Source organism: Sapajus apella, unplaced genomic scaffold (genome assembly GCF_009761245.1).
Source record: "Sapajus apella isolate SASKATOON/1434 unplaced genomic scaffold, GSC_monkey_1.0 scaffold19, whole genome shotgun sequence".
Lineage (NCBI taxonomy): Eukaryota > Metazoa > Chordata > Mammalia > Primates > Cebidae > Sapajus > Sapajus apella.
This window is the reverse complement of record NW_022436959.1, coordinates 21,221,143-21,242,045: the sequence shown is the minus strand read 5'-3', so window position 1 is coordinate 21,242,045 and position 20,903 is coordinate 21,221,143. Positions and strand designations below refer to the sequence as shown.

The following is a 20,903-nucleotide window of genomic DNA, read 5'->3' as shown; positions in this document are numbered from 1 at the left end:
ACTGAATATCTATCATGCTATTTGACGTATATACCTACCGCACCACTGGGCCATTGCGGAACCAGAGAAAACTGAATGCCCTTTGGGTGCTTGTCTTCCGTATTTTTGATGGTTAATAACTCATTTCTCTTCATTTTCTCCTTGGGCTCAACTAAAAATTTCTCAGAGAGGCATTACAAATAATATACGGTGGTCACAAATGTGAAAGGCTACTGCCTGACTTCTGAATCAGGCAGTAACAAACGAAAACGCACAGTGAACTACTTGCAACGGGTACAGGGGCCTGCGAACGATAAGCGGGCCTGTATTAGTCCATTCTCACACTGCTGCAAGAACTACCTGAGACTGAGTAATTTGTAAAGGAAAGAGGCTTAATTCACTTACAGTTCAGCAAGGCTAGGGAGGCCTCAGGAACCTAACAGCCACGGCTGAAGGCGAAGCGGGATACCTTCTCCACAGGGCGGCAAGAAGGAGTGCTGAGAGAAGGGGGAAGGGCCCGGCGTAAAAAAACATCAATCTCGCGAGAACTTGTGAGAACAGCCTCAGGGAAACCGCCCCTGTGATTCAATTGCCTCCGCTTGGTCTGTGATTCAATTACTTCCACCTGTTTTCTCCCTTGACACGTGGGGATTACAGGGGTTACAATTCAAGATGAGATGTGGGTGGGACAAAAAGCCTGACCCTATCAGTGCCCCTTCTTAGAAGGCTGCTCTTGAGGCTGAAGCGCAGTGGTTCATGCCTATAATCCCAGCACTTTGAGAGGCAAAGGTAGGAGGATCGCTTGAACCCAGGAGTTTGAGACAAGCTTGATGATATGGCAAAATCTTGTCTTTATGAAAAATACCAAAATTAGCCAGGTGTAATGACAGGGCTCCAGTAGTCCCAGAAAACTTGGGAGCCTGAGGTGGGAGGATCATTTGAGCTCCAGGAGGTTGAGGCGTCAGAGAGCTGAGAACACACCACTGCACTCCAGCCAGGGTGAAAGAGCAGACCCTGTCTCAAAAAAAGAAAAAGGCCCCTCATTGCTAGCTAGCTGCATTTTTATAATGATATGCCCCAATCTGCAAATGTAGGTACCTATTTTGTATTTTTAATACAGATATGACAAACACATCTATGGGCTAAATCCAGCTGGGGGCCTTCTAGTTCTTATAAAGCTAAATGTCAGAAACTTCTGTCACTCAACATAATAATTCTCTTATATGAGACAGAGAAAGGACATAGTCATGAATTAAGAGTTGGACTAACCAGAACTATAGCTTAATTTTTCAAGCATTTCTCCATTTTATTTTTGTAATTTTATATTAGTCATAAACTACTATTACTATCAAAATATAAGTGAAATCCTTTCAAAAACAATCTTGATATGAAACATAGTCAAGATTTTGTGATTATCACAAAATAAGATCATTCTGGTCATTGCTGAGAGCCTGAACCTCACGAGACATTGATAATAAGCAAATGCTGAGTGCCTCGCTTTAAATGCTAATAAACCACAAGAGTAAGTATATTTCACAACTTTTGTGAAGGAATATCTGAAAACACACATATATATAAAGCATATGTTTAAATGTATACAGATTTTATTTCTCTGCTGAATGCATCTCAATGCACAGGCTGAAGTCCAAACGCAAAAACCCATCCTACCACCAGGGGGAGCTTAGTTTCCATTAAAGCAGCAGATCTATAAAGAGGATTTCAAGAGCTTGTTTGAATTCTTTGTGTACCTCAGGAAAGAATTAAAGAAAAAAGGTAAACTTCAAGGACAGTGTGTGTTTTAAAAGCCTGTTACAAATGCCAGTTACCACAGGCCTTTAACTAATTTTCATCAGTACTCATTTGATCAGGTGCTAAGTGGCCACTCATGAATGACTTGGCAACTGACTTCCTTTCTGTTCTTTTCCCTTTCTTTGTATAATGTTGAATTCCTACACATTTAAGTACCTGACATTAAATAAAAATCACAGATCATCAGTATAACAGAGCCTAAGAAGTAAAAGTACCAAAACAAATTGCCTATATTATGTAAACATTGAGTCTAAACATGCATTTGCCATTAGATGAAATGAAATACAGTACAGAAAGCATCTAGCGCAGTGCCTGAAATAAGAGTCAGCTGGTAGTGAAAGTGTCTTCTACCATATTCTCAAAGAAGATAACCATTTAACGATTCTCCTACCAAATCAATGTTCTGGCACATATATGAATCCTCACTGTGTGTTCAAACATGGCAGAGCCTTGCAGAAGCACTGTTGTAAACCAAAACATATTGTTTGTTCTTGAGAAAATATGCTACATTTAATTAGTATATCCCAAGTCAGCATTTTACAGTGTGGATTTGTGAGTTTACAGCCTTTAAATATCAAAATAATGGAAAGGTCTGAGAATGTATGCAAGTTGAGCAGGAACAGGAATAAATACTGTAGGAAGCATGGGAATTGAATCAACAGAGGGCAGGGGTGATGTGTTTGCAGTAAAAGCAAGGCCGTCAGTCAAAGTGCAACAGCAAGAAGGGGATACGTGGGTGTGTGGTCAGGAAGGCAACATGTCTGATCCCGCTGAAGGTGCAAGACTAATGTTGGTCTAAAAGGTAAGACTAGACAGCAAATAAAGAGGTGTAATACATTCATGAAATATACAGTAAAGGAAAAATGATGGATTTACTTACTGGAGCAAAAGGTAGAGAGTTATTGAAAATTGTGGAACTGGAATATAAAGTGACGAGAGCATTATCTGTGGAGTTATGAAGGGAAAAAAAAAATTGGGGAAGCTCATTTAGTATTGATCCTGCCTTTCTAACTTCTGTTATACCTGTCACCGGCATTCTTCTAAATTCAAAGCAAATAAAGAACATCTTTATGCCATCGATATGCCGTCTTATCTAGTGTTAAAATACTATAAATTCTGTAATAAAATATGACATAAATAAAACGTGTGTAAAAAGATAACAACAGGCCATATCAGACAGCAACAGCACATTCAAGGGCACAAGGCAAAAAAGACAGTATTGATCAGGAAATGGTGACTGGTTTGCTGGAATGTGAAGCATGCAGGGCGTGAGTGGCTTGCGATGAGTGTGTAGATGGAAGTGATGGAAGGAGAAGAAGCCAACCTAGATTTGAGGGGTAGCTCAAAGAAAACTAGGTGATTGCACAGTGAAGAAGGAAAATAGAAAAGGGTCCAAAACTCCAAAAGCAGGAGTATATCCTAACAGTGATCACCAGTAACATCAACAAAGACAAGAATTTGGGGAACAAGTCAAGCTTGGGGGAGAAAACATAGTCTGTTTCTAAATGAAAAGATACTCAAATGTAAACATGTTTTTCAGGTGACAAAGACACAGATTTGGAGGTCATGCAATAGTAACTGGGAGGCAGCATGGTTTTGGGAGGGAAGAGAAAACTGCACTGAAAAGAGAGGCTTTCATTATCTGCATATCTTATTTAATACTCAATATTCAGAAGGCAGGACTACTTTTGACTATTCACTTATTTTGCCGTTCTTTTTCCTCCACCTTCTACTGAAACCTGTTAGCCTGGTTTTACAGTTCCTTGACTCAGAGATTTCAGAAATGTGATATGGTTTGGCTATCTTCCCACCCGAATCGCATCTTGATTTTTAGCTCCCAGAATTCCCGTGTCACGGGAAGGAACTTGTGAGAGGTAATTGAATCATAGTGGCTGGTTTTTCTCCTGCTGTTCTGGAGATTGTGAATAAGTCTCACAAGATCTGATGGTTTCATAAAGGGGAGTTCCCAACAAGCTCTCTTGCCTACCACGATGCTCCTCCTTTGCCTTCTGCCATGATTGTGAGACCTCCCTAGCCGTGTGGAACTGAATCCATTAAACCTCTTTTTCTTTATAAATTACCCAGTCTTGGGGAAGTCTTTCAGAATCCTGAGAACTGACTAACACAGAGGTAAAACAGGAAGAGCCTAAAGTTACAGGTGCTGATGGTTCTGGCGTAAAAGACAAAATGCATTAGATTATACAAATTATCCTCGGCTAAGAGAAAAGAGGCAAGAGGAGGGGAGGGTGTGGAGAGAGAGAGAATACCAGTGAGAGACAAATGAACACCTGGAGGTCAAGAAGAGGACAGTGGGGCCAGGTGCAGTAGTTCATGCCTGTAATCCCAGCACTTTGGAAGATCATTTGAGGTCAGGAGTTTGAGACCGGACTGACCAACACGGCAAAACCCTGTCTCTACTAAAAATATGAAAAAATTAGCTTGACACAGTGGTGCATGCCTGTAGTCCCAGCTACTTGAGAGGCTGAAGCAGGAGAATCACTTGAACCTGGGAGGCTGAGTTTAAAGTGAGCCAAGATTGCCCACTGCACTCCAGCCTGGGCAACAAAGTGAGACTTCATCACAAAAAAAAAAAAAAAAAAAAAAAAAAAAAAAAAAGACAGTGGGACCCAGAAGCCAGAAGTCCAGAGACCTGGGTTGTCTTGATTCCCTGATCTCTGGACCTACAGGAACAGTAGGCCCTTGGGGTTCAACAGTGGAGACTGATGCTGAGGACTAAAGGGACACTTCTGATGCTTTAAAGCTTCTTAGGACGGAGGGTCTTTGTATATCCCTCATGGGCTTTTCTTCTAACCCCACAAGATTGGGGCACATTACTTTGTATCTCCGAGCACAGATTTTAGTTCATAGTCTAATGTTGACAGTTTCAAGAAGAGAGTGCATCACAAAAGCTCTTGGAGGAAAATCTCCCAAACAACACATTAGTGTATTTGCTGATTTATGTAAATATATAAAGAGATTAATAATGATAAAGATAAGTAATTTGCATATTTTAAATATGTAATAGGGTTTGAGAATATAAAACAATGGCTTCTAAGGTGAGTTGTTTGATATTAAGCAACAATTAAAAGTTAGTAAAATGAAAATAAAATTCTCTTTAGGCAACATATATAAGCTTGGAAAGCAGGGACATCAATCATTGGCTAATGATTAACCCAAATCTTTTAATATTCATTAAGATTCCCAAACCAGAGCCAAGAATAGTTGGTCTATAGTTGCTTCTCCTGGCTATCTTATTATAACATACTGTATTTATCTTTATTTGTCTTAAATTCCTGATTTATAGCAGAACTTATAGATATTCCCACTGGGATCCTCAAACTCTTAATTTGTTTACATATTTTGGATTCTTTCCAGATTTATGTGAATAGTAGCTGATCCAAGAAACAAACAAGCGGAAATGTCTTTGAATAACATTCTTTTACCATAGGGTCACGCATACCTCCATTCAGTAAAACAGGCAACTGAATTCTTGAACTGGGCAGTTCAAAAATACATTTTTGAAACTCAGGTGGGATTAAAGAGAATATTCCATTTAAGCAAGAAAAGAAAAAAGAACTATGAACTTAACAAGGTCTTAAAAACACACACAGGATGGGAAAAAAAATCCTCCAAACTATTGAAGAAAATTAGTAACACAGCTTTTATCGTCTATTTCCTCCTTCTCAAAGGGATGTTTTGTTATCCACTTAGACTGAAGAGCTTGCTTTCAACCAAATTAAGAGCTCAGATGTTAAGAATAGAAAAAGGAAAAAAATAGAAATAAAAACATGACATACCAATAAACCAACCAATTTCAATTTCAATAGCCTATTTTATAATGAGGTAGAACAAAGAACATAATGGATAGCTCCCAATGGCAAAGCTCCAGAAAACTCATTCAGTTAATCCTACTAGATGCTTTGCCGAACCTTATCCAAGTAACACAATTATTACAGTCTGCAGACTAGTGGAAATTCTTACAAAATTGGCCACTATCTAGAATCTCAAATCATGTCTTCAACTTGAGTCAAAACCATCTCTACGACTGTCTTGTTGAAGCTTTTGCCTCAAGGCTTAACTGCAATTTTGCAAAATGGAAAATAAGTGAATGCATTGAGATAAAATTCTGGATGTACATTTAATCAGAGTTTTGAATCCTTACAAACAGTCCTTCCTACTTCTGATCCATTTCCCTAAAAAACTGTCCAAAGTAGATGGACTATTATTGGTCCAAAATTATCTTACGTTAGAAATGCTGGAATTCCAGTTTGGCTTCTAGTGTGTCCAGCGATCATGAATTCTCAATCTCTGCATCTGCCTTTTTACAACTGTCATGTCAAAAGGTTGATACAGACCTACCTTGTAGAGATGCTGGAAGGATTAATTAAGGTTAAATTAAAACAAAAAAATGCATTTAACAAGCCAGGCTTCATTAATTCTGCTAAACAGATCCACAGGTTTTAACAACTGTTCAGATTATTTGGTAGCATACTAAGTAGAGAATTCATTTGCAGAATGCATCTCAGCTGTGAAGTCATTGTTAAAAGATTCCAATGTTTCAGATAAGAGAAAAACGACCTGGCTCCACTCTGGCCTCTCATCAAACCAGGCACCATTCACCCCCATATTTTCCTGCTGACCAAACACTGGTGAACATGTGTGATTAAGAGAATCCCAAGACAAGGAAAGACTTTATACTTTCTTATTCCTAGGCACTTTTCTGAACCTTCCTTTCTCTTGTAAAGTTGAATAGAGATTTCAACTCTCTTTTCATGTCTTGCTGTGTTGCTAAGGCACAAATGGCTACATGCATCTCATGCTCATCAAGAAAGTGCTTGCTTCCATGTTTTCTTCATCTACTTTCATTCAAGTGTATCTGATCATTCATTGCCTGGGGAAATCCCAACAACTTTAGAGCTCACGGAGATAGCACTGACAGTAATTTTACGTACATTATCAGTCTTCCTTGTTTCACCAGCACCTACAGATCCAAGGATGTTCTGAAATATGTCTTTTGGGGATGGAGATGGGGAAAGGAAGAGTACTGAAACACCGAAAACTAATGTGCATTACCCTTTTTATTTCTCTTGTTATTAAAGGAAAAAAGGTCTCATCTTTGAGAGTCATACTTTTAGGGGATCTTAAAATCGTATGTTTTTAAATATTGCACAGCATAGTGCTCACAAATATACGCCCTGGGGCTAAATAGCCAAATCTGAATCTCATTCCTTTCACTTGCTGCTTGGTTGACTCTGAGTATGTTACTCAAAAAGTATGTGCCTTGGTTTTCACATCTTTTAAATGGTTATAAGTGTACTACCTAAGCACATAAAGTCATTATGAAGAATACCGAAGTTATGTGCAAGTAAAATACTAAGAACAGTTTGGGGAACATAGTGATCATTCAGTAAGTTAGCTATTTTTATTATTATTTTAAATGCCCATATCTTTAACTCAATATAATTTCATATCCAAGAATGTCTGACCTCTTCTGAAAACTTTTCGCAAACATTCAGGTCTTTCTTTTTTAAAAACTATTGAGTAGGAAATGAGTGATCCTCAGAATCTTCTAGTACTTTGGTATCATCACTCTAACAATTCTTCTATAAGCATTCTGCTTTAGCAAAATGTGTGTCTCTAGATATGTCCTAGATTTGTGAGGGCAAATATAACTCACATTGCCACAGATTTTCTTTTGTTATCAATTGGTATGCAATACAATGACTGAAAATTCAGTATTGGCAAAAAACTATGAGCATTTATTTGGCTCAATTATCTGCTGGAGGTCAACCTAACTGGGCTAGGTGGCTCTGCCGATCTCAGCTGGGTCCTTCATCCATTTGTGGGTTAGCTGGAGTCCAGCTGATCTGGGCTCTCAGCTTCCTTCTGGAGGCAGCAGGCTAGGCTAGGCTTGTTCTTCTCATGGTTGGGGTGGAAGCTGGAGAAAGTAGAAACACGGAAGGTCTCTGTAGGCCTAGTCTCAGTGGCACACTGCCATTTCTGACCCCCTGTAATGGCCAAAGCAGCTCACATGATGAATATCAAAGTCCTGAACAAGAATCTCTCCAGTAGAAGGCAATCGGAAGAAAATATTATTTCTGAGCAATAAATTTGACTCATTACAGACATTAGGTCATCATAATACTTTTCTCTGCTGTGCTCAAGTATAGGTTTTATATCCTTAGCAGCCACTGTAATTGCTAAAAAACTTGCTAAAAATTAGGAGAGGAGGAGGAAACCTAATTAAGACTTCTGGTTTTATAATCACATATATGTGTGTGTGTGTATACACATATAATCTTATATATATATGTGAGTACTATAAAAATATATGTATTTACATACATATATTTAAATATATATTTACAGAATATAGATCTGGACTTCAAATTCTGTCTTTCTATAATATAAAGCATCACAATGTTATATTTTGAGAATGTTACATTTAGTTATTCAATTGTGACTGAGTTTGAAAAAACATGTACATATAAAGAAAAGAAAATGACATTAGATTTTAAATCAATATTTTATTTACTTATATTTTGTTTTGTAAAAACAAAATATTTAGAATCTTTATACTTTTTCAATGTCACCTTAAAAATATGCATATGCTGTTTACAATTTTGAAACTGAGCTTAATAAGAACACATATAAATGCAACTACAATTCCAACCACGACCTACACAGCCCTTTAGTCCACTGATGTTTAAGCCATATTAACAAATCCTGTATAAATTAAAATGCTTCATTATTCTATTTTCAAATTAAACTTTCTAAATAACTTCCATTTTTCTTCTTGTATATAGTTGACATTTTAATTAAGATGTTATGATTTATGCCTCTGTGAATTTGTAGTTTCAACATTAAAACGAAGTGAAATTTACAGATTTTAAGAAAACATTTGGCAATTTAATTTTTATAAGATGACCACTCTATTTACATGACGTTGATAGTTATAGTAAGTTAATAAATAAAAATATTTGTTAAATCACTGCAAAATGCTTAAAATAACCATAACAACGACTCTGAGAGAATACAGGGAACTGACTCTTACCTGTAAATGAGTGTACTTGTAACATGTCATCTCAAGTTGAGCACTTTTATGAAACAAACAAAAAAAAATCTTTCACCAAAATGTCATTAATCAAACCACTGCTCACATTGCAATGACTTCCTAAGATGACTAACTTTAATTTGCATTTAACTAGCATTAATTTAGAAAGAAAACCATTTTTCCACAGAATTTCCTGCAAGTAAAAGCACTTTCAGAAACTTTGATGTATAATCACTATTACTATTTAAGAGATTTTGGAAAATAAAGTGAGAATGGATGGCTTTTACTGAAGTAAATTTACAGATGCAGTGATAGAAGTATAATTGTAAAGTTGCCCCCGGATCTCTTAAACAACAAAATAATTTATCTTTTGGCCAATACTTCTCTTTTTCCCTTAACTTTAGCTACAATTTCTTTGTGTTGGGAAGTTGGCTGGAAAGCCAAAAGCTCCAGGACTTTCATCTAGTCCTTGGACATATTTGTCCCACCCTTCTTGTCCATTTCACCAATGCTCACTCAGCGCCTCTGGCTTGTATCTCACAACCTCTTTCAGATGTCTTTGCCAGGGGTCATTGTTAGTCAGAAATATGAGCTTAACACTTACTATCAGCTTCCTGAGTTTAAGCCCAGCCTTTTGTTACTATTCAGTCACATGATTTTGGCAAGGTAACTAAGATCCCTGAGCTTCAATTTCCTCATCAAAATAGTGAAGGATGTGGAGAGAGAGATACATACATACATATATACATACATATATATATATACACACACACACACACACACACACACACACACACACACATATTTTAACACTATGAATTGCTCTGTCAATTACAAAGGACCAAACGCTATTTTCTCAGGCACCATTTAATATTTTATTAACTAAATTATACTAAATGTTATCAATTGACTAGGGTAATGTCATAGTAAGTATTCTGGGATAAATCTTTGTCTGCTAGAAGATTCCTTAAGCCGAAGTCTATGTTAGCCAGCACTCCTAAGATGAGGGTGATTTTGCTGTGCCACAGAATGCCCAGTTTCCTGTATTCTTCTTAAAGGCATATACCCTCTCTTTAAAGCCTTGAAAACATTTCCCCTTCTTCCTTTATAAGCATTTTCAACGTCTTAAACATTTTAATCTGATGACGTCAACAGATGCATGTTGTGGACTCAGCAGCTGTGGCTTTCACCACACAGCCAACACCTGAACAAGGACACAGATATTCTAACCACTATCCACACATTGCTTACCTATTTCCATGCTCAGAAACTTAAATTAATGGATTTTAAATTTCTTAACCTTCTTAGAGAAAAAGGTGGCAGACCCAGGAATTTAGGTCCAAGCCTACATTCAAATAATACATTTCATTTAGATGAATATAAAACATAAACTCTCCTACTATAAACTTGAAAACTAGAGGGAAACCACCAAACATGTTAAGTAAAAATTCCACAAGGTAGATATTGTATAGTGTGCCTTTAACTGAAAATATTTCACTCAATATGGTTTCCACATGCAGCCTAAGCCCTAATTGGTTTTTAAAAAAAATGAATGTATGCTGGCTGGGTATGATGGCTCACACCTGTAATCCCAGCATTTTGGGAGGCCGAGGCAGGAAGAGCACTTGAGGTTGGGGGTTCGAGACCAGCCCAGCCAATGTGGCGAAAACCTGTCTCTACTAAAAATACAAAAAAAAAATCCGCCGGGTGTGTTGGCAGATGCCTGTAATCCCTGCTACTCAGCAGGCTGAGGAAGGAGAATCGCTTAAACCCCAGAAGCAGAGGTTGTAGTTGAGATGGTGCCATTGCACTCCAGACTAGGTGACAGAAGGAGACTCTATCTCAAAAAATTAAAAATAAATGTGTGTATAACAAAAATGCACCTCTAATGAATTAAAGGATACTCATGAAATATAAGAGAAAATGCTAATATTTAAGATGTATATATCAATGGAAACTGGAAATAAGAACTTGATTTTAAAAGGTATGTAAATCAAAATAATAGCTAATTTAACTCTATGATGTACAACAGAGTCTCTGTCTTATAGAAGATAACTAACCAGGAATTGACCAAAATAAGTTGTGAAACTTTCTAGACACTTTTAAGCCCATTCAAAAAAAAACCAGAGACCCTTTAAAATAATGTAAGTCATAATTATAGTTCATAAACCAAGAATAACATACAATTTAAAAACAGAAAAGCAGGAGGAGATGATATCTCCTTTATGGATCTTGAGTAATATGTGGCAAATGTGGAAAATAGCAGAAACAAACAGTTCCATTCCCTGGTATCCCCCTAACCCTTTTTTATTAAGGTGTAGAAATTTTTAACACAAGACAAAAAGACAAAATATCACATGGTGATAGAAAAATTATAGAAGTGAGAATAATTCTGAAGTTTATCCATTAGCTTCATTATAGTGTGATTAATTAACAGTAAGGATAATAGCTGAAGTTTTCTAAATTCACATTCCTTGAAAGAATAGCTCACCCAGCATTATTTCTATTTGCCCTTTCATGTCTTTGTGAAAAGATTCATTTGAAGGCTATTATTTTCCACTTATTTACATTTTTTCTGGTTCAGGCAATTAATATTTGTCATACACAAAAGGATTCTTTATTTCATAGATATAAACATTACCATGCTTTTATAATCTAAGCATCACATCCTACAAATTATAGAGAAGATATAAAAGACAAATGAAACATTCTACCACACACAGTGGGGGTGGGGGTGGGGATAAAGCACAATAAAGGTACTCAGGTAGATGTTTTAGAAAGTAGGTAATTTTCTGTGGTCTTCATGCTATCAGTAGCTGACCAATGAGACCAGAATTTCTTTCCTTGATTAATGAAGCAATAATGATAGCACCTTGCCTTAAACTCTCCTGTAGCTTCTGCTCATCCTAAAAGAAAGAATAAAACAATAATATTTTAGGGAAAAAATACACCATGCATTAAATTTGATAAAAAGCCACTTTTCAAGATCTGCTGCTGTCTAGATTTGGCATTTTAGAAACTCAGACCGTAGCCATTGTCATGGACATGGTTCCTCAAATAAAGAGGAAATACTTTCAAAAACACTTTTCATTATGGACTAAAAAATATCTGCTTAAGATACAAGGAAAAACACTGACACAATTTCAAATGCTAACAGAAAGAAAAGATTATTTTCCCTTAATCCAATTTCTGACAAACTTTGGCTCTTCACTGAAGTATATTTCATCAATGATGCAATTCTTTTCTTCATCTTGTTTCTGAGTGTTCTCCAACTTTGTTATGAACTGTTTGTGAGTACTGGTATGGGCTAAAAAACCCCGCCTGCTGTTTGTGAAGTAAGAACCAGGAAAATTCAAGAAATGAATTATTCCACAAGTTGGTAAAAAGTGGTTTTGCCTTTGAAATCATATTGTCTATAAGAATCCATTTATTCTAATTATTTATAATGAGGAGATGATAATATGAAAGGAATATAGAAACAGAGCTAGTATCTTTCAGGTCTCTGTGTTGTGAATTGTGCTGTATTTTAAAAGCAGGATGTGGTAACCAACCTCCAAACTCCAGAATGATCCTTAATGCCTTAACCCAATATCCGATATATTACTAGGACCTGTTGTATCTCTTTCCTTCTGTTTCTTCCATCCATATGCATTGGGATAAGGCATTAAGGATAATGCCACTCAAACTGCCACTGCCAGAATAGCACCTTCTGCCCCGTATTACTGGAATATTCTCACAGACAGTCCCTCTAAAGTCTTGCCCTGTTATACTCCATTTTCCACAAAGAAGTCAAAATACTCATTTTAAAATTAGATTCAATCACATCAGTATCCTGCCTAAAATCCTTTGAAGACTATATTTAAATGTCAGGATAAAGTCTGATCCCTTTGCCTGGTAATAAAATGTCTCGTCTTCCCAGCTTCTTCTTGATATTCCCCTAAAATTACTCACTTCTTCAAGCCACACAGAACTGCTTAAGATTGTTCAAACAAGCTATTTTTCTGTGCTTGAATCTCTTTGAACCAGCTAATTCCTTTGCCAGAAAAGCTTTCACACACCCTTTCTAGCTTAGCTGACCCTAATTACTCTTCCTGGTTCAACCTAGATATTAGTGATTCTTGAAATTTACCCTGACTCCTATCCTCCAGCCCAGTTTGGGTGAAGTGACTATAGGTTTCCACAGCTGTGAGTTCCTCTAGCATTTTGAATTTTAATAGTCTTTTTTTGTTGACTGTCTATTTTACCAGATGATACATTTTTATGTAAAGAATTTTTCATTTTATCTTTGAATATGGAACACTTTGCTCAATGCCTAACACACGGTAGCACTCCACAAACTGCAACAAATTCAAAGCCAAAGAGGTTCTGACTACAATAGGGATATTAACCTTTCAGTTAAACTCAATTGTTGACACTGACTGCAATTGCTTTCTTTGTTTACTCCTAATTGCATATTTAGCCTAAAGCCTGGCAATAGTACAAAAAAATACATTACTGAAGCCTCATCACAACCACTACTTGTTCCCACCGCTCCGTGTCTGGGTTCTTCAGCTATGGGAATGATGGTGAGAGGCCATCTCTGCTTAAAGTGCTCTTTTCCATCAGCGTCCCTTATTGTGTGCTAAGGGGTGGGGCTGGAGAAGATCTGCAAGATGCTAAATGTCAGCTACTTTGATTCTTGCAAGTGGGTTTTATACGACATTTTAAAATTGGATTCAAGTGCCGTTATAGTTTCCAGAATATCAAATACCTAAACCACATCTAAACAAATCATAAAACCATTTATGTTTGGGCTTAAAATATGATTCCTTTATATGAGAATAGATTTCATCTGTGTCATCACTCATAAACATATAAATATTCTAAAATTGCAAATACAAACCAACTATTGATATGCATTTGTCATGTTTAATGATCAGTTAATTACAGTGCTGCAGGGTGTATAATGTGCATCTATTCCTAAGTCTCATTTATTAAATTGAGACATAACACAAATGATAATTAAGGTTCCTCTTTCAAAAATAAACAGAACAAGTCTGTCTCTATCACCCTGCTGAAACCAGTTTATACTTGTTATAATGAAGGCAGCGCAATAACAAATGAAGACATTAAGGAAAAATTGTTCAAGATCCCAGGGCTAGAAAAATCACATTTCTATATCTTATAATAAATCATCTATGTTCATTTTGATAGCTTCATAATGTATATATCTTTAGTTAAGAATTTAAGATGTTCTTTTAAAGACTGATTTACTTCTTCAGTTTTTTACAGGCTTCATTTTGAAAGATTAGAATTGAAGGACAAGAAACTATGTCATTCTACTGAACATTTGTTTTCCCTCTCTGCCTGAACTCATTTGGTCATTCTACCCTTAAGAAACACGGAAATTTAAAAACTGATTAAATAAGATTGTTAGACACACATATGTTCAGGAAACTATAGTAAGTGATAAGATTAGATATTCACACAATTCATGGATTTCAAACTCATTTCAAAATTCCGTATCTCTAGAACTGTATTGGTAATGCAGGAAAAAAAAAAGCAAACCCAATATATATTATAAAAGCACTTCTTGCCTCCAGAAAACATGCAAAAAAAAAATGGTTTTAAGCCTTGAGGAGAGTGGGGGTAAGAGATACAATACAGGAGATCATTATTCACATTCATAAACGTGTAACTATGTTTATGTATATATACAGATATGCACACACACATACATACACATTCATGAGTTCCAAATATTATAAACATTTAAAATGTTTACTAAACTCAGGTAAGCAGTCAATATAAAAAGTAAAAAATCATGTTGATAGTACACACTCTTGAAATTATATGAAAATAGCATTTACGTCCGTGGGCTTCCTCCCAAAAACCTGTACCTCCAGGCTACTTATGAGAAAGACACAGAAAGCTTCCTGTTGGAGGACATTCTACAACATACCTGACAAGTGCTCCTCAAAACCGTACAGGTCATCAAAAAACAAGAAAAGTGTGAGAAACTGTCATAGCCAAGAGGTGCCCGAAGAGAACTAAAAGGGACAACTAAAAGTCACGTGGGGTACTGGAACAGAAACACACATTAGGTAGAACTATGGAAATATGACTAAACTGTGGACTTCGTTAATGATACATCCATGTTGGTACATAAATTGTAACAAATGTACCATACTAATAATGGGAGAAACTGGGTGCAAGTATATGGAAACTCTCGGCAGCATCCTCTCAATTTTTCTATCCATAAACTGAAGCATACCCCTTTTAAAAAGTTATCTTTCAATGATGACCATTTACAAATGTTATGTGTCAGATTACAGAACTTGAGTTACAAAGGTAATTTATTTTTGCACATTGGTCCATTTATATATTTTTTGAAGAACATACTTCTTTAATAAAGTATACAGTTGAGAAGTCAGAATGCTGGTATTTACATACAGGTTTGACAGCTTAAGTGATCTTTGCACAAACTACTGAAGTTGTATAGCTCTCCATTTTTTCATCTAAAAATGGGATAACATTTTTGGTGGGAACTTAGATATGTAAAGCACTGATATCTAGTAAACATTCAATAATAATAGCAATCAGAATTATTACTTTTAAGAAGTAAACTAATTACAGCTATGACAGAGTAGTGTATAACAACCTCTCACCATATATAACCATGAAGTCTGGAAAACTTAAGTGAGAATATTTTTTGCAAGTCTTGGACAGTAACATATGCACGCTTACAATCCTTAAAAGAAGAGCCTCCTAACGTTCTCCCCAGCTGTTATGCTGAGAGCATATTTCCAATCTACAAAGAAGAGAAACAGAACCCAAGAAGACCATAGCAATCTCTGGGTAGAAAAGACACAGATAACAATTTAAAGCTGTCAAAGTGGCTTGTGTTTCTGTAGGCAGCGTCCTTGACAGGAAGGAATTGCCGAGAAGTCCTAAAAATTTGCTAAAAATTCCTTCAGTCTTTCGCCAGTTCCTAACTGTGCATGTCCAGGGAGAAACTCAATGAGGCCCAGCAGAGAATAACTGCTGGGAACTTGGAGAGCTGAGGAGAGATTTTTGAGGTCCCACAGTGCCAAGGAGCAGGAGGTTGCATTTGAGTTCAGCTAGAATGAAGAGGCCTTGGTGAACACTCATGGCTTTAAGCTGGGATATCTGAAAAGCCATGACTACAGCCTGAGGATAAGGCAAAACTGAACCAGACCTGCCCTAAGAAAGCTTAAACAACGTCCACAGGATCAAATTAATTCAGCAACACAACTGCTTGCTAGAACAAATTTTATATTCCTTAGAGGATATTAAAATAATCTAGAGCTTTTATGTTTTGTACCCAAAGTGTGGCATCAAATATCACTAGATAAGCAAAGAAGCAGAAAGCAAAGATATAGGGGGGAAAAACACCCAGAATCAAGAGAAAAAATAATTTAAGCAGACCCAGAAATGAGTCTTACATTGGAATCAGCATGCAAGGATTTCAAAATAACTATGCATAACATATTTAAAAATAGACCTAGAGATAAAAATATTGATGAAAAATGGAAATTTTCAACATAGAATCTATAAGAAAGAATTTGACAATTGTAAAATACTTGAAATTAAGAATTGGATTGATTTTATATTGGATAGGCAGAGCAGAACACAGTATAAGTGATGCAGAAGACAGTAAAAAAAAAAAATTTGACCTGTAACACAGACAGAAAAAAATGACAAATTAGTATTATAATCATTTTAATACTTTATGATCATATTACAATTCCATTTTCCTATTTCTACCTTATCTATTGGCAACCCCCTTACCACTAGGAAATCTGTTTAGAACATTTAAAAAACCACATATGGGCTATCTAGCAGCCAAGTCATGTGGGAATATTTGCTTTCATGAAACAAGAAGAAGGAAGCATCAGCCCCATTCCCAGAAAAGCAATGTGATGTAATAAGCATAAATAAGTGTCAGGTGAGAAGGTAGATAATATCATTCTTGCTGGACATAAAAAGATGAGGTAATTCAAAGCATGATAGCATTAAATAATGCTGAGATGAATTGTAAAAGTGGAACCAAAGGATGAGAGAAAGAGGTGGCAAAAACTGATGAGTCCAGAATGGACAAGAAATACTTTGACAACAAAAGATATACCTTATTCTTTTGTGGCATATCAATGTGATAAGATAGGCCTTACAAAGGTATTGCAAGAAAAGCAGGTACCCCAATCCCCAGATTAAAAAGTAAAGAAAGAAAACTACTGAAATTACATGTAGCAGCACTTCATTTACTATCTGTAACTTTGCAAAACAAAATTTCCAGGACTGGTTTACCTTAATTCCAGCTCAACAGCCATAAACAGCATAAACTATAAAACTGTATACCAAACGTTGACATAGCCACACATAAAAACAAAAAGCATACACTTATAAAATTTAAAGAAAAACATAACTAATCCTATATAATGTGTTAAAGTCTGCATTTTCTCTTAAATCTAAATTATTGTCATAGCTGTTGTGGTTGTTTTATCATCTTGTTCACTTTATAACAGTTTCAATGTTTTTGGAAACATCTGTGGTCCAGGCTAGAGTGCAGCGGCACAGTCACAGCTTAGCACAGCCTTGAATTCCTGGGCTCAAGTGATCCTCCTGTCTCAGGCTCCTGAGTAGCTGGGACTACAGATATGTGCCACCATGTCTAATATTTTAATTTGTTGTAGGGACATTGTCTCACTATATTGCCCAGGCTGATTCGCACTCCTAGTCTCAAGCAATCCTTCTACTTCATCCTCCCACAGTACTGGGCTTATAAGTGTGAGCTATTACATCCAGTCTCACTCTTTTTTCTTGGTTACAACTATATCATAGCAAAAATAGAGACCAGCAAAAAAGGGGAAAAACAGTATACTCTTCAGTAGTCAGCTTTCTTAAAATCATGGGAGGGAAAATACAAACATGTTAAAAGAAGTTATTTTTGGATGATGGATTTATGACAATTTTTGTTTCTTCTTTCTGCTTTGCTATATTTTCAAAACCTCCACAATGAATACATTTGATTCTCACAGGAAATGCAAATTATTTTAAAATTTAATTTTAAGACTGTTAAATTCAGGGAGCTAAATTTGATTTGTTGTCATACAAAATCAATAGTACTGAGCAGTGTCCAAATTCCTGAAGAACATTTCTCTCTATAAATATTTTCTAAATCTATACAACAAAACCTTTTTTTCTCGAAAATTCAAGGCTTCAGTAAAAGGCCCCTAAATAAATCATATTAGTAATTCACAAAGTCTTAGCTTTCTGCTGATATAGACATTAAGAAAACTATGATAAAATTCTAGCTAAAAGTAATAATAAAAAATGTGTATTTAATTTTACCCAGCATGTAACAATTGTTCACTGAGATCTTAGAGTTTAATAGCTTGATTTTAAGACTATTAGAAGACAAAAAAAAATAAGCAATATAAAATAGCTATTTTTAACTTTCTAAATCATCAAACTGAATTATTTAGGATTAAAATTCACCACGAGTTTTACCTAGAAACTTATATTTATCTATTTCTCTACCACCTATAATTCCACGATTAGGAAGAAATAAGTCATATTTGGGTGAAAGATGCAAAAAAGAAGAGCTCTAATTAACCCTTATCTTTTAAACATATAAGGGAATTCTAAATTTAGTCCACAGTAATTAAGTCTTGTCAATAAAATCCCACATGCCAGTCTTTGTGTGTCTTTCTGCTTTTGAGCTGGTTCTTTTATGGTGATTATATTCAGTATCTTTAGCAGAGTAGTGAAGTCTTGATGAAACTTTGATGGGACTTCTAAGCCTTTGGCAAACTTGTGGGAAATCAGGGAAAGCAGGAAATTTCTTTATTTTCACAGAATATTGGAAATGACAGTGGCACCTCCATAATTCATGGCGGCTATTCTTTTACATCCTTCTTCACCCCCCACCTCGAAATTTGAGCAAGGAAACCATTCAGTGAAGTAAATTACTAATACATAGCACCTTGCAAGTGTACAAGAGGTGAATTTTCTATGATGCCCATGTTCTCACAAATTCATACTAACTGTCCCTTTCAATTTTTTCAAAGGATAACTTTGGGAGAAACTATTTCCAGAGTACTTACACTCGACAAACTTTTTTAAAAAGTGTATTTTAAAACATTACATCTTATAATTAAACTACACAAATATCAGTATTTGAATTTTAAAAGTGTAAACAAATTAACAGTAGGCTGTTAGAATCAAATGGATATGGACTTGGTAGAATGCCGTTTCAAAGAATAGCAGGAAAAGCTATGATGTAATTGTTCTCTAAATCTTTATGGACAACCTGAAAGGAAATTTCTTAGAGATAGCTATCCTCTATACACATCACTTCTAAAGAACACAATATACTCTGCTAAAAGGAAAACTATAAAATGTATGCATATGTATTTAGGATTTAGATGTCTCAAGAGACTATACAATGTTTTCTTTAAGGGTAAACATTACATTGTGTCAGCAAATTCCATACCTAAAACCAAATTCAATTTCCATGAGTTACAAAATCTCTTGAAACTCAGGTGGCTTATAGTTTGATATTAACATCTTCCTTCTGTCCTTGTTTTGGTGAACTTACCAAAAATTTATTATTTATGTCACAAATTTCAAACACTAAACAAGTGTACCAGCTATATTTCCATCTAGTCATAAATATACACACCCCATCTCTGTACCATATACAATATACAAAAACCACAAGTGTTAGACCTTGTTATATGATCATTAACATCCAATCAAAATAATTTGAGGTTAAATTTTCTTTTTGTATACATTTTGCAGATATGGAAGAAAAAAGCCTAACAGTGACACACTGTCCCCTAGTGGAGATCAAAATAACTGTTCAGTGTACGTAAATTTGCAAAAATGCAGGAAAAAGCAATCCCTTATTAACAGAGTGTGAGAAAAACAAGAGCCCTCTCCAAATGAGAAACATTTTCCTCTTGCTCCTGTGAGTGAAAACAAATGTCTCTCAAAAACTTAGATAATACTAAAGAAAATGCACTTGGGTTTACTGATTAGCATAATCATCACACAACAGTTTTAGTCTTTTTTATTTTCTGTGTCCAGAAACAGGGGCCTACAAATACAGTAGGAATTAAATAACTGTTTGGGAAAGAGCTAATTAAGAAAAAAAGACTGGCTCAAGCCTGTAGTCCCAGCTACTCATGCAGCTGAGTGGGGAGGATCACTTGAACCCAGGAGTTCTTTGATTGTGCCACTGCACTCCAGCCTGGGTGACATAGCAAGACTCTATCTTTTTAAAAAGAGGAGAGTAAGAGGAGGGAGAGAGAGAGGAAAAAAAACAGGAAAGTAAAGGAAAAAGGAAGGAAAGGAGAGGAGAGGGGGAAAAGAGGAGGACAAAGGAAAAAGGAAGGAAAAAGGGAAAGAAAAGGGAAAGGAAGGGAAAGATTGGTCGATAAAATTCAGTAAAACCCTGTCAGGCAGCACCAACACTTCACTGAGTAGGAACAGAGAGTAGGAAAGACCCAAACTAGAGTGCTAAGAGCCAGATTGCAATGAGGAAAAACGTATACAGCCAAAAGGCATCAGACATCTGGCCTAAAGAACAGGCAGTTCATTATCACATCCAATATTTCTACGTCTGGGACTTGGGACATTCTTACACCTTATTTTCTTAAATCGTTCATAATATAAATTCCACAACTTAATAAAGTTGAAAAGCAGTGTCGCCCCTTTCCTCAGCTGCTGCCAAGGTACTCGGTCCTTCTGAGGAACCTAAGACGGCGCTGGGGTGAGGCCCTCTTCATCCGGCAACTAGCACCGCGTGGGGCAGCGCTGGCTCCACACTCACCCGCCCCACGGCCTCGGTCGCCGAGCTCGCCTGCATCTACTCGGCCCTCATTCTGCACGACTATGGTGACCATCACGGATGATAAGATCAATGCCCTCATTAAAGCAGTTGGTGTAAACGTTGAACCTTTTTGGTCTGGCTTGTTTGCAAAGGCCCTGGACAACGTCAACACTGGGAGCCTCATCTGCAAGGCAGGGGCTGCTGGGCCTGCTCCAGCAGCTGGTG

General features: G+C 36.3%; 1 protein-coding gene across 7 annotated transcripts in view; it reads right to left on the bottom strand.

Annotated features, from left to right (window-relative positions):
* Nucleotides 1-993: 993 nt before the first annotated feature.
* The window catches only part of CRPPA (CDP-L-ribitol pyrophosphorylase A), a 331,189-nt gene continuing 311,279 nt past the window's right edge, over nt 994-20,903 (bottom strand). For 3 of the 7 annotated variants that reach the window (XM_032286713.1, XM_032286720.1, XM_032286721.1), the window contains one exon: nt 11,119-11,748. In XM_032286713.1, coding sequence (XP_032142604.1) covers nt 11,644-11,748 — 105 coding nt within the window. In that variant the 3' untranslated portion in view covers nt 11,119-11,643. Of the gene's footprint in view, nt 2,734-8,147; nt 10,047-11,118; nt 11,749-20,903 lie in introns of those variants that run through there. The other 4 variants (XR_004271445.1, XR_004271443.1, XR_004271444.1 and 1 more) reach the window with 4 other exon arrangements.